At 38.2% G+C, this 17143-nt stretch overlaps 1 protein-coding gene across 3 annotated transcripts in view; it reads left to right on the top strand.

Annotated features, from left to right (window-relative positions):
• Positions 1 to 17143, top strand: part of IPO7 (importin 7) — a 61041-nt gene that overhangs the window by 23999 nt on the left and 19899 nt on the right. For all 3 annotated transcript variants that reach the window (XM_024254968.3, XM_024254969.3, XM_063728149.1), the window contains 9 exons: positions 613 to 771; positions 4950 to 5106; positions 7709 to 7798; positions 10686 to 10780; positions 10889 to 10973; positions 13263 to 13397; positions 14033 to 14132; positions 15149 to 15225; positions 15380 to 15496. In XM_024254968.3, coding sequence (XP_024110736.1) covers positions 613 to 771; positions 4950 to 5106; positions 7709 to 7798; positions 10686 to 10780; positions 10889 to 10973; positions 13263 to 13397; positions 14033 to 14132; positions 15149 to 15225; positions 15380 to 15496 — 1015 coding nt within the window. The remainder of the gene's footprint in view (positions 1 to 612; positions 772 to 4949; positions 5107 to 7708; positions 7799 to 10685; positions 10781 to 10888; positions 10974 to 13262; positions 13398 to 14032; positions 14133 to 15148; positions 15226 to 15379; positions 15497 to 17143) is intronic.

The following is a 17143-nucleotide window of genomic DNA, read 5'->3' as shown; positions in this document are numbered from 1 at the left end:
CCGCACTGGTCTGGAACTCCTGACCTCAAGTGATCCACCTGCCTAGGCCTCCCAAAGTGCTGTGATTACAGGTGTGAGCCACCATGCCTGGCCTGTAATTTATTTTCTTACTACAGTTTGATTTCACATTGATGAAACCAAAAACTTCAAATAAAACTTGTGGGCTGGGCGCAGTTGCCTCAGCCCCTGGAGTAGCTGGGATTACAGTGTGCACAACCAGGCCCAACTAATTTTTGTGTTTTTAGTAGAGATGGGGTTTCACCATGTTGGCCAGGATGGTCTTGATCCCTTGACCTTGTGATCTTCCCGCCTGGACCTCCCAAAGTGCTGGGATTACAGGTGTGAGCCACTGCACCCAGCCTAATTGATGTTCTTAAATGAAACTTGTTTATTGATGATAGGAATGAAAAATAAAACACCTGTATTTGTAACATTTGTTGGGTTTCGTTTGCTCAGTGACTTATTCTGAATCATATATATTCTGTATACATCTAAAATCACATGGGTTATTTTGAAATTAGATTTTGTCTAAACAGCTATTTTCCTTTCTATGAGTTAGCAAAATCTTACCTAGTTAGGATTTTTTCCTTACTGTTTATTTTTGGCTTTCAGGGTACAGCTTACTACATGCATTCATCACATCATCAAACATGATTATCCAAGCCGCTGGACTGCCATTGTGGACAAAATTGGCTTTTATCTTCAGTCCGATAACAGTGCTTGTTGGCTAGGAATTCTTCTTTGCCTTTATCAACTTGTGAAAAATTATGAGTAAGTGTTTCTTTCAATTCCTATAGAGCTTTGAGAAGTAGGAAAAATTGGGAAAATTTAAGCCAATTTGAACATGTAAAATTATATTTGGCATAGATAATAAAATTAGTGAATTATATGGTAATTTCAATTTATTATTTTCTTTTTGACATAGCATTCTAACTCTGCAGTTTCTTTTCTTTATTCTACTAAGAAACTCCTTGCGCCCTTTTTTCTTAATCACTGTCTCTTTACCTATTCAAAAACTAAGTTATCTCTAAAGAGGGCCTCCTCAATATGTGCTGATAAAAGTCCTTCAGATAAGTTTTTCTAAAATGTGAAGGTGATCAGAATACATTGAGGATTAAAGCTCTTTATTACTTGTGGCTTTTTTTTCTGTGAATTTTTATCTTAATTTAGGCTCTTGATTAACTTCCAGAACCTCCCTCTGATTCTTTAAGAAGAATTCATTGGAATTTCATGTGATCTTGTTTAATCAGTGTGTTTGGGGGGATTCACACTCACCTATTTCATTGTTGGCATATTTAAGCAGATTATAGTTCATATAGGTCATTAGTATTAGAAAAAAAGATTTTAGGCCAAGTGATTATTTTAGATCTTGTTTTAGGGATCAGGAAAAAAAGATCTAACCTAGAAAGTTGAGGTATAGCACTGAGAGTGGTAAGCCACATGTTGAAGGAGTTTTTTAAGTATAGGCACTTGAAAAGGTTTGATGGGATATTATGAGGAAGGCATAAGGAAGACTTTTATACCATGATCGTGACTTTATTGCCAGTCCTAACAGCTACACAGATGCCATTGTGAGCCCTCTAATTCTGGGACTTGTAGTTAGCCTCCAATACTCTCTTTGGGTCCCATCTCAAAGTGGCTGATGAACTGCTGCTTTTGTTCTCTGAGCAGGAGAGAAATATACCATTTACAGCATTGGTACTGGTGTTTTCTTGTGTTCCCACCAGCTACCCATCTTCCTGCTAAGGAATATTCCAGCTGTTACAGTTCTGGTAAGTGAGTGAGTAAAATTGGAGAGAATAAAAACAATAAGCTGTCAATATCATTGAGGAGGTTCGAGGCCCTACTGTCCCATAATCTTAGCAGGAGGGAATATGACAGGGATTTTTAAATGGGAGATACAGGAGGCTGCTACATCATTGGAATTCAGTTCATTTTCAGCCAGTGTTTCGTTGTGAAGCACAAGGTGTTCACAAGGGATCTGTGTGGACTGAAGCAGTTCTAAGAAAATTTACGGAGAAGTTGGAATTTGTGGTGGTCCTCAGGAGCATAGATCCTCAGGAAATGCTTGTCAGTTGAAGGAACACAAAGAACATGTGAAGAGGAAGGTGTGTCACACCATGTGGAGTGGTATGAACAAAGAAAGAGATGGAAATGTGAGACCCTGTCTTTAGTGGGTAGTGAGGAGACTGCTTAATGGTATTGATAATTTCCAGTGAGAGGTTGGGAATAGTTTTGGACTGGTAAATTGGGACCATGTTAAAAAGGGTTTTGAGTGCCAGAATGGGAAATTTGGATGTGATCTTTTAGATACTGAGAACCACTGAAATATTTTTTTTTAACAGAATAGTGATAAGACTAGTATTTAAGGATTTTCTATGAGTATGGTTCTCCAGTTTGACACATCACAGCCTTGTGGTAGTAGAATTTTATTAGTGTCATATTTTCATCCTTTCAGGAATGTTCAGGTCTTACAGGGTAGTAATAAGTTTGGTACCATAATTTTTTACTCATTATCTTAGATTAACAACTAGTACCACTCAACTCCCAGTCCACTATTCAGGGTATTGAGGGAGGTAGGAGAGAATATCTGATGTAGAACAAGTATTTAAACTCTCTTAGGGTGGGTAATGGACCTGTGATGCATAAATAGAGCTGCATAATATTAGTTCTCACTTTTAGTGTTTAAAGGGAATTTTGTGTATAATTGTAGTTTGTATAATCAGATTGGAGAGTGCAAATGGCTTTCTTTTGTGAATTGTTATTATTTTATCAACTCAAAGGTATAGATAACCTTTTAAAATGTATGCTAGGTATAATTTGTTAGCACATTAAAGTAATATTTGAAATAATTTGTCAGTAGATTGTGTTAATAGCTTTAGCAGTCATTGTTAATGTGAACATTCCTTTTTGTATTTTTTATTCCTGGTGATTTACTTTGTTACTCATTTCACCTGGTAGGAAAAAAAAATAGCTTTTAAAAAAAGTCTCCCATTATCATTTTAAAATGTACTCAGATATTCAATTGTTTATATTTTCATTCTTAAGGAAGAGGAGTACCAATAAATACAACTGGGATGTGCTATGGAAAACCAATTTGAAGCTGTTTTGATAATATCTTTTCCAAAAAGATAAGCTGTGGCTCTTAGAATAATGATTTCTATAATCAGTAATCTGTATTTTACAAATTTAGTCTGCCTATTGACTCCTTAATAATGGAAGCTGGGGCTGGGAACAGTGGCTCAGCCTGTAATCCCAACACTTTGGGAAGCTGAGGCAGGCGAATCACTTGAGCCCAGGAGTTTGAGACCAGCCTGGGCAACATAGTGGAACCCCGTCTCTACCCTTCTCTCTGTAGAAAAAAAAGAAAGTAATCAGCCGGGTGTGGTGGCACATATCTGTAGTCCCAGCTACTCAAGAGGCTGAGGTGTGAGGATAGCTTGAGCCTGGAAGGTTGAGGCTTCAGTGAGCCATGATCACCACTGCACTCCAGCCTGGGTGACAGAGTGAGGCACTTTCTCCAAAAAAAAAAAAAAAAAAGGATACTGGAAGTGCTTTTGGGTAGTTACAAATTTGATTGATTGTTTGATTTTTTTTTTTTTTTGAGACGGAGTCTGTCTCTCTTGCCTAGGCTGGAATGCAGTGGCTCACTGCAAGCTCCGCCTCTCGGGTTCATGCCATTCTCCTGCCTCGGCCTCCCGAGTAGCTGGGACTATAGGCTCCCACCACCACGCCCAGCTAATTTTTTGCATTTTAGTAGAGACAGGGTTTCACCGTGTTAGCCAGGATGGTCTTGATCTCCTGACCTCATGATCCGCCCGCCTCGGCCTCCCAAAGTGCTAGGATTAGAGGCGTGAGCCACCGTGCCCGGCCCCCAACAGACTTTTTAATGATACTTTTTTATTTTTTTGAGATCAAGTCTCTCTGTCACCCAGGCTGTAATGCAGTGGCACAATCTTGGCTCATAATTGATAGCCTGTTGGTCACATTTTGTTGCCCTGTGGGTTAATAGAAGAACTTATGGTTTATGATGCTTTTAGAAATAAAATATTTTCTGCTTTATACATACCACTTCTGCCTTAATGTGGTGGTATGTAAATTACTTAAGGATGGTAATATATAATCAGTTTTATTTATCAGCTGCTACTATTTACACAAATATAATCAAATGCTTCCTAATTTATTATTTATAATTTGTATAAATTATTTATAATTTATTATTACTTTCCTCATTTATTATGAGGTCAGTAACCTATTCCAGTTGCCTAGGTTCATGCCTAACTATGTAATACTGAGAAAGATAGTTAATTTCTGTGCCTCAATTTCCTGAACTATCAAAGTGAGGATACTCATGTGGGCCTTGAAGATTATTGACCTCATAATACATGTTCAGAAAATACTGGATAATCTTTACCCAAGGTTTTATTCAAGATGCTTTCTTTTTATGGTTTTGTTCTAGATATATTTCTTCTTCTAAATTGGTTAGGAAGTATTTGATTATATTTGTGTGAATAGTAGCAGCTGATAATAAAAAATTTCATTATGCCGCCTCATCTATATCAATTGATTCACAGTTAGAGACTGCATAGTCAAGTGGTTAAGAGGGCAGACCTTGGATTCCAGTTTCCTAGGTTCATGCCTAACTATGTAATACTGAGAAAGATAGTTAACATCTGTGCCACAGTTTCCTCAACTATAAAAGTGGGGATACTCATGTGTGCCTTGAAGATTATTGACCTCATAGTACATGTTCAGAAAATACTGGATAATCTTTACTCAAGGTTTTATTCAAGATGCTTCCTTTTTATGGTTTTGTTCTAGATATTTTTCTTTTTCTAAATTGGTTAGGAAGTATTTGATTATATTTGTGTAAATAAATGCATAGTTTAAATATATATAAAATTGTGGAAATAAATTCTTACAGAATTAGTTTGTATTCCTACTCAAAGGTATAAAAAACCAGAGGAGCGGAGTCCATTGGTAGCAGCAATGCAGCATTTTCTGCCAGTTCTAAAGGATCGTTTTATCCAGCTTCTTTCTGACCAGTCTGATCAGTCTGTCCTCATCCAGAAACAAATATTCAAGATCTTCTATGCTCTTGTTCAGGTAATATCTATGAAGCAGTTTTTATGCATAAAAAGTTAGTCTGTCATTTACCATGTTAAAAATTAACAAAGAAGTTCAGCATTTGAATAATAGTTAACTTGAAAATCTACATTAAGTGGATGATTTTCTAGCAAAATATAAATTGCAGAAATTATAAGTCTAACAACCCTAATGAATCTTTTTATTTTTTTGAGACTGTCTTGTTCTCTCGCCCAGGCTGGAGTGCAGTGGCGTGATCTCAGCTCACTGCAACCTCTGCCTCCCGGGTTCACGCGATTCTCCTGCCTCAGCCTCCTGAGTAGCTGGGATTACAGGCACGTGCCACCACACCTGGCTAATTTTTGTATTTTTAATGGAGACAGGGTTTCACCATGTTGGTCATGCTGGGCTCGAACTCCTGACCTCATGATCCACCTGCCTTGGCCTCCCAAAGTGCTGGGATTACAGGCATGAGCCACCATGCTTGGCCCCTAATAAATATTAAATTGCAAATGGGCAATGTCAAATTATCTTAAACCATCCACTGCAACCAAATTAGTCAGTTTAGAAAGTATCTTTCACCTTAAGGATTAATGAATCTGGGCCGGGCATGGTGACTCACACCTGTAATCCCAGCACTTTGGGAGGCTGTGGTGGGCGCATCACCTGAGGAGGGGAGTTTGAGACCAGCCTGACCCAACATGGAGAAACCCCGTCTCTACTAAAAATAAAAAAAAATTAGTCAGGCGTGGTGGTACATGCCTGTAATCTCTGCTACTTGGGAGGCTGAGGCAGGAGAAACACTTGAACCTGCGAGGCGGAGGTTGCGGTGAGCCAAGATCACGCCATTGCACTCCAGCCTGGGCAACAAGAGCAAAACTCTGTCTCAAAAAAAAAATTAATGAATCTGAAAACCAGTTACTTGATTACAGTTGAAGTCTAACACATACTTGATATGCAAAATATACATAGATTGTCTCAATACAAAACCTATTCCTAAACTTGTCACAAAAATACTAAATCAGTGGGCTTTACTGGTACACAGTAATGGCTTTTATTATTTCTGTATGTTCTAAATTTTTCTAGGATAAAAGATACACACTAAAGAAATGGTTGGGGCTGGGCGCGGTGGCTCACGCCTGTAATCCCAGCACTTTGGGAGGCTGAGGCGGGCGGATCACGAGGTCAGGAGGTCGAGACCATCCTGGCTAACACGGTGAAACCCCGTGTCTACTAAAAATGCAAAAAATTAGCTGGGCGTGGTGGTGGGTGCCTGTAGTCCCCGCTACTCGGGAGGCTGAGGCAGGAGAATACTGTGAACCCGGGAGGCAGAGGTTGCAGTGAGCTGAGATCGCACTACTGCACTCCAGCCTGGGCGACTGAGCGAGACTCTGTCTCAAAAAAAAAAAAAAAAAAAAAAAAAAAAAAGAAATGGTTGGGTCAGTATTCGCAGTGAAATGTAATTACTTGTAAAACAGATTTTTAAAAACCAGGAAAATTCTGGTTCTTTTTGTTGTATCGTATACCATAGAAGGGTTTATCTCATCTGCCAAGACCTTTGGTTCAAGTCATACCATTACATTTAAAAATCTCATTTAAATAGATCAGAGCCAGGCACAGTGGCTCGCACCTGTAAGCCTGTAATCCCAGTTATTCTGGAGGCTGAGGTTGGAGGATTGCTTGAAGCCAGGAGTTCAAGGCTGCACTCCATCCTGACAGAGCGAGACCTGGTCTCTTAAAAAAAAGGAAGAAAAATCTATGACTTCACCTCCATTAAGATTGTACTTGCCTAACTCTATTCCTTGGTTGGATTTTGCATGTCTTTGCTAGATCTTTAAAGACATTCAGGTATCTCCCACTCTGAATCTAAAGGCACCTTAATGCCATTCTATTGGACTCTTATGTTATTCTTTTGTTAAGTAATTTGAATAAACACTAGTCTTTTCAATATTTTTTCTAACTAGGAGGATCATAACTTTTGGATTAAATAATAGGTCTTTTTGAAAACTATCATAGGGCATAGGGAATAGGACAAAATACTTTCTCAACTCATTCTTTGAGACTAGCATACCTGTTGTAAAAGTATAGCCCCGTCTCACTTGTGAAAATAGATGTCCTAAAATCCCAAATTGGAAAACTTTTTTATTGGCCTACTGAGAAATAGGATTTATCCCAGGAATACGAGAATGGATCAACAGTAAGAAATTAGTTTTTGTAATTAACCCTTACATCACATTAAAATAGAGACCTGTAACCATCTTTATGGATGTCAGATAAAGCATTTGATAAAATTAAATAACCATGTCTGCTTTGAAAAAAATAAACAACTGTTAGAATCCTAGAAGAGAATCTTTCTTAACTTGATGAAAGGTGTTCATTAGAAATCTACAATAAATATCACACCTTATGGTGAAAATAAAATGTCCCAGTAAAATGGGAATATGGCAAGGATGCACACTCATTGTTTACCATTATAGATAACAAGCAAAGAAGTTTGCCTATGTACTAAAAGCAGGAAATGTGGATTGAATGAAATACTTTTGGTAGGTACTGTGAAGAGTAAAAAGAAGTAGGATTTTCTTTAGCAAGGATTTTGAAATATTAATTCTTGACTTTTATTTAGTATACACTACCACTGGAACTGATAAACCAACAGAACCTGACAGAATGGATAGAAATTTTAAAGACTGTTGTGAACAGGGATGTACCTAATGTAAGTTTCTGTATGTTCTCTTATATTACAAAATATAAATATTTAATGGTCTTTTGAAGACTTTAACTGGTGTTTCCTGTAACATTCTTTACGAATTTTTATAATATGTGATGTATTTTTTTCTAGATTAGAGGTACCTTTTCATTTGTTTACATATACATTACATCTGTACATTTACTTAGTGTAAAAAGTTGTAAAGGGTGTTTTTTTTAATATGTTATTGGTTAAGTGCTTCTGTTATCCTTTTATTTCATCCTAAATCTTCTGTTCCCTCTAAGTTGATAAATTAAGAGCTCATAGCTGGCTCTTAGCCTAGTTAATTTGTCAGATGCCCACGTACAGAGGAAGAGGAAGAACTTGATTTATAGATTGGCCAAACTTTGTAGTTATGTTATTTTTTTCATAATAACTTTATTGAGAAATAACTCACATACCATAAAATTTATTCTTTTAAAGTATAACTTGGTAGTTTTTAGTACATTCAGAGTTGTCCAGTTGTGTTTTTATAATCAAACTTTTTAAAATTATTACAATTTTTCTTTATAGTCTAGTTTTCTTTTTTCTTTTTTTTTTTTTTTTTTTTAAGATGAAGTTTCGCTTTTGTTGCCTAGGCTGGAGTGCAGTGGTGCGATCTCAGCTCACTGAAACCTCTACCTTCCAGGTTCAAGCGATTCTCATGCCTCAGCCACCCAAGTAGCTGGGATTACAGGCACCTGTCACCATGCCTGGCTAATTTTTTTATTTTTCATAGAGATAGGGTTTCACCATCTTGGCCAGGCTGGTCTTGAACTCCTGACCTTGTGATCCACCCGCCTCAGCCTCCCAAAGTGCTGGGATTACAGGTGTGAGCCACCGTGCCCAGCCTGTTTTACAGTGTGTTTTATGTACTGTTATTAATATATACTTATTTAACCCTCAAAATCCTTCTGACTTTTATTTTAAACTTACACATGGGAGGGTTATGTAATTTGTCCAGTATAATATTGTTAATCGCATAAGTGAGACCAAAGTCCTATTTTGTAGTTTAATTTTTTTTAAAGATTTGTTCCAAAAAGGTTTACAAACAATGCAGAAGAAACAACATTTCTACACCCTCCATAGGAAACTAGTTTGGTGTATATTTTTCTTTGCACATTTAATAGATATAAAATATAACTTTTAAACGTCTCATATATATGTTGTACACCTTTTTGTGGTATAATTTATAATCCATGCACCGATTATAAATAAACAGTTCAGTGAGTTAACACAATTATTATGTACCCATGTAGCCATCACCTCAGAATGTTTGCTCATCATGGCTGGTTCTAGTCATCTCTGCCACCATCTCATTTCCTGCACAATAGATTTAATCTGTTTTAAAACTTAATAAGTAACCTTTTGTTCCTGGCTTCTTTCACTTAATATATTTATAAGATTCTTTCATGTCGTATAGTGGTAGTTTATTATTTTTTATTGTTGAGCAGTATCCCATTGTATAGATATATCACAATTTATGTATGTTGATGGACATCTGGGTAGTTTTACTTTTTCAGTATTATAGGTAAAGCTATGAACATTGTTACGTGTCTTTTTGTGGTCACGTTTTTCACACTCTTGCATAAATATCAAAGAAAGGAATTGGGTCATAAGGTAGGTGTATGTTTTACTTTACAAGTAACTTCCAAAGTGGCTGTAGCACTGCTTTCACTAGCGATGTATGAGAGAGTTCACTTGCTCTGTATATTCACTTCCTTATCCTACTTAAAAAAAATGTTATGAATAGGCTGGGCGTGGTGGCTCAAGCCTGTAATCACAGCACTTTGGGAGGCTGAGGTGGGCGGATCACGAGGTTAGGAGATCAAGACCATCCTGGCCAACACGGTGAAACCCCATCTCTACTAAAAATACAAACATTAGCAGGGTGTGGTGGCGCAAGCCTGTAGTCCCAGCTACTCAGGAGGCTGAGGCAGGAGAATCACTTGAATCAGGGAGGCAGAGGTTGCAGTGAGCCGAGATTGTGCCACTGCAGTCCAGCCTGGCAACAGAGCGAGACTCTGTCTCCAAAAAAAAATATATATATATATGTTATGGATGTCTTAGGTTATTAATGTATAATGATCCAGTTCCTTCTTTCAGTGATTGTATAGTAGTCTTTTATGGATCTTCCATAATTGAACATTATTAATGAATGTTCAGGTTCTTGGCAATTTTTTACCATTACAAATAATGTTATAATTAATATTCTCATACACAAATCGTTGCGCATTTTTACTTATATATCTGAAACTAGATTTCTGAAATGGAGTTTCTCATGCCCTTTCCATTATGAAATATACTGATTTTGATTAAGCTACGATTGTCGTGGCCTTGACTATACTATTTAGATCTTGGCTAAAATGTTTGGATTTAAGCTTGTAGAATTATTTTAAAAAGCATGTCTTTTATAACCAACTAGTGAAGCAGTGAGGATGCCTCTTTGATTTAATTAGGGTTAATACTTTTCCAAGTCTAACCTTCTACTATGAAAGGCCAACATCAGGCCAGGCGCAGTGGCTCACGCCTGTAATCCCAGCACTTTGGGAGGCCGAGGCGGGTGGATCACGAGATCAGGAGATCGAGACCATCCTGGCTAACCCCGTCTCTACTAAAAATACAAAAACAAAATTAGCTGGGCGTTGTGGCGACCGCCTGTAGTCCCAGCTACTTGGGAGGCTGAGGCGGGAGAGTGGCGTGAACTCGGGAGGCGGGGCTTGCAGTGAGCTGAGATGGCAATAGAGCGAGACTCCGTCTCAAAAAAAAAGGCCAGCATTAGAGAAGCATTCACATTTTTGTCAATCTGTTCTCATCTCATGCTGTTCCTCCTATATTGTATTATCTCTATCATTAAATAAGTGTCTCTTTAAAGGAAACACTTCAAGTTGAAGAAGATGATCGACCTGAGTTACCATGGTGGAAATGCAAGAAGTGGGCCTTACATATTTTAGCAAGACTTTTTGAAAGGTAATCTCATCCATATATGGTGATTTAAATTAATTTATTAAGGTTTTGCTTTAAAGTGCTAGCATAAAGCATTATAAAGAAACAATGGGCATTTTGATGTTCTTTTAGATATGGAAGCCCTGGCAATGTTTCCAAGGAGTATAATGAATTTGCTGAAGTATTTCTGAAGGCATTTGCTGTTGGTGTCCAGCAAGTAAGTCTGTTTTTAGTTTTTCTAAGTGGAAACATGGCATCTTTAAGTTAATTTATATATTGCTTATTTCCAGTTTCTTTGACATCTAAAGAGTGCCTGTTTGGACCCTGTACCAGATCTCAAACATTTTTGGTCTCAGGATCTCTTTATGTTCAAATTACTTAGGATACCATTGGGTTCTCATTTATGTGAGTTATACCTAGTAATATTTATCATATTAGAAATTAAGGTAAGAGTAAACAGTTCATTAAAATATAATAATAGGCCTATTTATATGTTAAGGTAACAATTTTTTTTTCTCTTGTTGCCCAGGTTGGAGTGCAGTGGCATAATCTCGGCTCACTGCAACCTCTGCCTCCCAGATTCAAGCGATTCTCCTGCCTCATCAGCCTCCTGAGTAGCTGGGATTATAGGCATGTGCCACCACACCCGGCTAATTTTGAATTTTTAGTAGAGACAGGTTTTCTCCATGTTGGTCAGGCTGGTCTTGAACTCCTGACCTCAGGTGATCTGCCTGCCTCGGCCTCCCAAAGTGCTGGGATTACAGGCGTGAACCCCCACCCCCGGCCCAGAATTCTAATTTTTGCTTGAAACCTCAAATTTTAACACCAGTAACATATTGTCAGCAATTTTCCTTGAAATGATGGACTCATTTTATTCATTTTTGAGAATATAATCCTATAATCCCAGCACTTTGGGAGGCCAGGGCGGGCAGATTACGAGGTCAGGAGTTCGAGACCAGCCTGGCCAACATGGTAAAACCCCAAAACTACTAAAAATACAAAAATTAGCTGGGCGTGGTGGTGTGTGCCTGTAATCCCAGCTACTGGGGAGGCTGAGGCAGGAGAATGGCTTGAACCCAGGAGGCAGAGGTTGCAGTGGGCTGAGATCACGCCACTGCACTCCAGCCTGGGTGACAGAGCAAGACTCCATTTGAAAAAAAAAATTCTTAAGAAAAGCTTGTTCTAAGGCTGGGCACGGTGGCTCACACCTGTACTCCCGGCACTTTGGGAGGCCAAGGCGGGTGGATCATGAGGTCAGGAGATCAAGACCATCCTGGCTAACACAGTGAAACCCCGTTTCTACTAAAAATTCAAAAAAGTAGTCAGGCGTGGTGGCGGGCGCCTGTAGTCCCAGCTGCTTGGGAGGCTGAGGCAGGAGAATGGCGTGAACCCGGGGTTGGAGCTTGTGGTGAGCAGAGATCGCGCCACTGCACTCCAGCCTGGGTGATAGAGCGAGATTCCGTCTCAAAAAAAAAAAAAAGGAAAACTTGTTCTATAAGAATATGGCTGTAAAGAATACAGTGACTTGGCCAGGCGCTGTGGCTCACGCCTGTAATCCCAGCACTTTGGGAGGCTGTGGCAGGCAGATCACCTGAGGTCAGGAGTTCGAGACCAGCCTGACCAACATGGAGAAATCCTGTCTCTACTAAAAATACAAAATCAGCCAGGTGTGGTGGTGCATGTCTGTAATCCCAGTTACTCGGGAGGCTGAGGCAGGAGAATCACTTGAACCCAGGAGCCGGAGTTTGCGGTGGGCCAAGATTGCACCAGTGAGCAAAACTCCATCTCAAAAAAAAAAATAAATAAATAAATAAAAATGCTGTGAATTTAATAGCATACTCTCTTGATTCAAATAAGGCATCAGAACATGTAACACCATGGTTTTGTACCATTGGTGCAAATACTCATTTACTCAAAACACAGTTTTTTTTTTAAAAAAAAAAGACAATATCATTATGAAAGTACCTTTAAACTAGTAGATCCTCTGAAATAGTCTTGGGGACCACTAGAGGTTTGTGGACCACATTTTGCGTATCAATGTTCTGAAACATGAAGTAGAGTTAGAACTATTGACAGATGCTAAATAGGCAGTTGACTGCTTTGGGTAAGGTTTTCCCAGAAGATGGCTTTAACAAGATAGGGTTTTCTCCCAATACTGTGGTTTTTCAATAGGTAGCAAATGGGTTAGGTTTGGTGGCTTACACCTGTAATCCCAGCACTTTGGGAGGCTGAGATGGGAGAATTGCTTGAGGCCAAGAGTTAGAGACCAGCTGGGGCAACGTAGTGAGATACTGTCTCTAACAACAACAAAAAAAACCCAGAAAAACGAAGATAGCATATAGTTTTCTCTTCTTTTCATTCTGACTTAAATTATTTTTCAAAATATACGGTTGTTTTTCTTGATGATGAGCTTGACATTAAGATATGTGTTAACTGTTTTTACTGGCTTGTAAGTGGTTGAATTTCTATTTGAACATTGATTTTTGATCGAAAATTTTTTTCCAAGGTTTTATTGAAGGTGTTATATCAGTACAAGGAGAAGCAATATATGGCTCCTCGAGTTTTACAACAGACATTAAATTATATTAATCAAGGAGTTTCTCATGCTCTCACCTGGAAGAATCTGAAGCCCCATATACAAGTAATAATTTTTATCTGAAATGTTTTTATAGCAAGTATGATAGAAATAACATCAGCTGCCATAAAGGTTGAAAAATTGCATGTTTGTTGAGTTGTGTTACTTAGTCTACTTCTGGTGATTGTTTTGAGAGTATAGCAGAAAAAGGAGACAAGACAGTGACATAAAGTTATGAGAGGTATCTTGTGAATTTCCAACTTATCTTTTAATCCAAAACTGTTGTCTTCAAACTTGCAATTTAAGTTCTTAATATTGGACTATGATTATATTTTATCATGTAATTTGGAGTAGCCAAGGGACTTTATTTCACCAGATTCGTTTCTAGGATAAATGACTTATTTGCTGTTTCTATGAATAATTTATGTGCTTTATTTAGAGCTGTAGAATTTTATAGACTATATATATTTAGAATACTTAATTGTGACCTTTTTACACATATATCTTATAATTACTTGTTACAGAAAGGGGAAGTACATGTAGTTTGATAGTTGATCTTAGAACACATTAAATGCATTACTAACGTTTGATATTAAGCTTTAAAATACATATAGTGTTACTTCGGTTTTAATACTTAAGGAAATTTGAAGGTTTAAATTTGAAAACTGGTGGTTATTGTTTTCTTAACTTTTAAATTGCAGGGCATTATCCAAGATGTTATTTTTCCATTGATGTGCTATACAGATGCTGATGAGGAACTTTGGCAAGAAGACCCTTATGAATATATACGCATGAAGTTTGGTAAGGAATTGTCACATTTTTAGAAACAAAAAATGTCAGTAATTAAGATTACAGTGATTTCATGTAGCCAGCCTGGGGGTATTATGTATCTTCTTTGTTGTTTTAATGTAATTGATCCCTTGTGTAGTCCTTTTTGGGGCTATTTATTAATTATGACATTTGATAATGATAGTCTTATTTTTGGCGGACACAAATTCAATACTGTTAAGTTTTTATTACTGAATACCAAAACTGTTAGATATTCAAGATTACACCTCAACACTAAATGTCTTAACTATACTTTTGGATCTTATGTTAGCCATCATATGAGTGAGAAATGAGAAAACACATCTAGGAAGCTGGAGTCACATGAAGTCCTTGCACAGAACTAAAGAATTGTAATTTGGCTAATAATGTTGAGTATTGGTCCTTATTCTTACCAAGTCATTTGTGCTTTTTGCAGCTTGTACTTTTGTGACCCTGTTGTGAAAATTCTCACATCAGTAGTGTTTCATACATACGATTTAAACTGCTGAGTTCTGAGTTAATAAATAAAAATGAAAACTATTAGGAGGAATTCATGGATTAACATTTAATTTGCACAGGCCAGGTGCGGTGGCTAAGGCCTGTAAATCCCAACATGGTGGGAGGCCTAGGCAGTCAGGAGTTTGAGACCAGCCTGGCCAATATAGTGAAATCCCATCTCTACTAAAAATACAAAAATTAGCCGGGCGTGGTGGCAGGCACCTGTAAACCAGCTACTTGGGAGGCTGAGGCAGGAGAATTGCTTGAACCTGGGAGATGGAGGTTGCAGTGAGCCGAGATCGCCCACTGCACTCCAGCCTGAGTGACAGAGCGAGACTCCATCTCAAACAAAAGCATTTAATTTGTACAGAAAAGACATTGAATTCTGCTTTTGCAAAATTATAAAGGGATCTGGGATCATTTTCATACCTTATGTAAAGATTAAGCATGTTTTTTAATGCTTTGGTGAAGAAATTAATGTTTATTGTCTGAATTTTAAACTTGTTCTCTAGATGTGTTTGAAGATTTCATTTCTCCTACCACTGCTGCCCAGACACTTTTGTTTACAGCCTGTAGTAAGAGGAAAGAGGTAGGCTTATTTAATGTTTAGATAACTTTTCTGTATTAAAATTTATTCAACTATACACTCAGTTTTAAATGTTAGTCATGTGAGTCATTTTGTTAGTATGTTTTTTAAGGACTATTGGCCTATTCAATAACAGTACTTTTCTCTTTTAATCTAGGTACTGCAAAAGACTATGGGATTTTGTTACCAGATTCTTACAGAACCAAATGCTGACCCTCGAAAAAAAGATGGAGCCCTGCATATGATTGGCTCTTTAGCTGAAATACTTCTGAAGGTATTCTTTAGTGTGTTTGTATGTGCATGAGTGTGCAAGTAGTTTTAAAAAATAAACAGCCAGCTAGGCACAGTGGCTCACTTCTATAATCCCAGCACTTTTGGGATGCTGAGGCAGGCAGAGTGCCTGAGCCCAGGAGTTTGAGACCAGCCTGGGCAACATAGTGAGACCCTCATCTCTATAAGGATAAAAAATAGGCCGGGTGTGGTGGCTCACGCCTGTAATCCCAACTATTTGAGAGGCCAAGGCGGGGTTATCACCTGAGGTCAGGAGTTGAAGACCAGCCTGGCCAACATAGTGAAACCCCGTGTCTACTAAAAATACAAAAATCAGCCAGGCGTGGTGGCTCATGCCTGTAATCCCAGCACTTTGGGAGGCCGAGGTGGGCAGATTACGGGGTCAGGAGATCGAGACCATCCTGGCTAACATGGTGAAACCCCGTCTCTACTAAAAATATAAAAAAAAATTTAGCCGGGCATGGTGGCTGGTGCCTGTATTCCCAGCTACTCGGGAGGCTGAGGAAGGAGAATGGCTTGAACCCAGGACACGGAGTTTGCAGTGAGCCGAGATCGTGCCACTGCAATCCAGCCTGGGCGACAGAGTGAGACTCTGTCTCAAAAAAAAAAAAAAAAAAAAATCAGCTGGGCATGATGATGGGCACCTGTAATCCCAGCTACTTGGGAGGCTGAGGCAGGAAAATCACTTGAACTTGGGAGGTGGAGGCTGCAGTGAGTTGAGGTCATGCCACTGCACTCCATGCTCCAGTCCAGGCGACAGAGACTCCATCTCAAAAAATAAATAAATAAATAAATAAATAAATAACAGCCTTATGGAGTGTACAACTCAGTGGTTTTTAGTTTATTCACAGTTGTATAACTATCACCCCCAGAAGGAACTCTGTATACATGAGCAGTCACTCCACATATCACCCCAAATCTCCCAACCCTAGGCTACCTATAGTCCACATTTTTTCTATGGATTTGTTTATTGTGGACATTTTATATAAATGGAATCATATAATATGTAGCTCTTTGTGGGTGACTTCTTTCATTTAGTGTAATGTTTTCAAGGATTATCCGTGTTGTAGCATGTTTCAGTACTTTTTCCTTTTTGTTGCCAAATTATATTTCATTATATTAATATATCACATTTTATTTACTCATTCATTAGTTGTTTCTACTTTCTGGCTGCTACAAATGTTGCTGTGAACATTCATGTTTAAATTTTTATGTGGACATATGTTTTCATTTTTCATGGGTATATACCTAGGAGTATGAATTGCTCGTCATAATTTGAGACACTGCAGGACCCATTTTCTAACGTAGCTATACCATTTTATATTTCTGCCAGCACTATATTTTGATTATAGCCATCCTAGTGAACGTGAAGTATTATGTCTTTGTGGCTTTGAAATTTTTCATGTGCTTACTGTCCATTTGTATATTTTCTTTAGAGAATATCTATTCAAATTGCTTGCCCCAAAAAAATTGCTTGCCTTTGGTTTTTTTTTTTCTTTTTTCTTTTTATTTTTTGAGATGGAGTCTTGCTCTGTCACCCAGGCTGGAGTGCAGTGGTGAGATCTTGGCTCGCTGCAGCCACCAGTCTCCCACATTCAAGTGATTCTCCTGCCTCAGCCTCCCAAGTAGC

The sequence above is a fragment of the Pongo abelii genome, chromosome 9 (genome assembly GCF_028885655.2).
Source record: "Pongo abelii isolate AG06213 chromosome 9, NHGRI_mPonAbe1-v2.0_pri, whole genome shotgun sequence".
Taxonomy (NCBI): Eukaryota; Metazoa; Chordata; class Mammalia; order Primates; family Hominidae; genus Pongo; species Pongo abelii.
The sequence above is the reverse complement of the archived record's forward strand: the minus strand, read 5'-3'. Positions and strand labels throughout refer to the sequence as shown.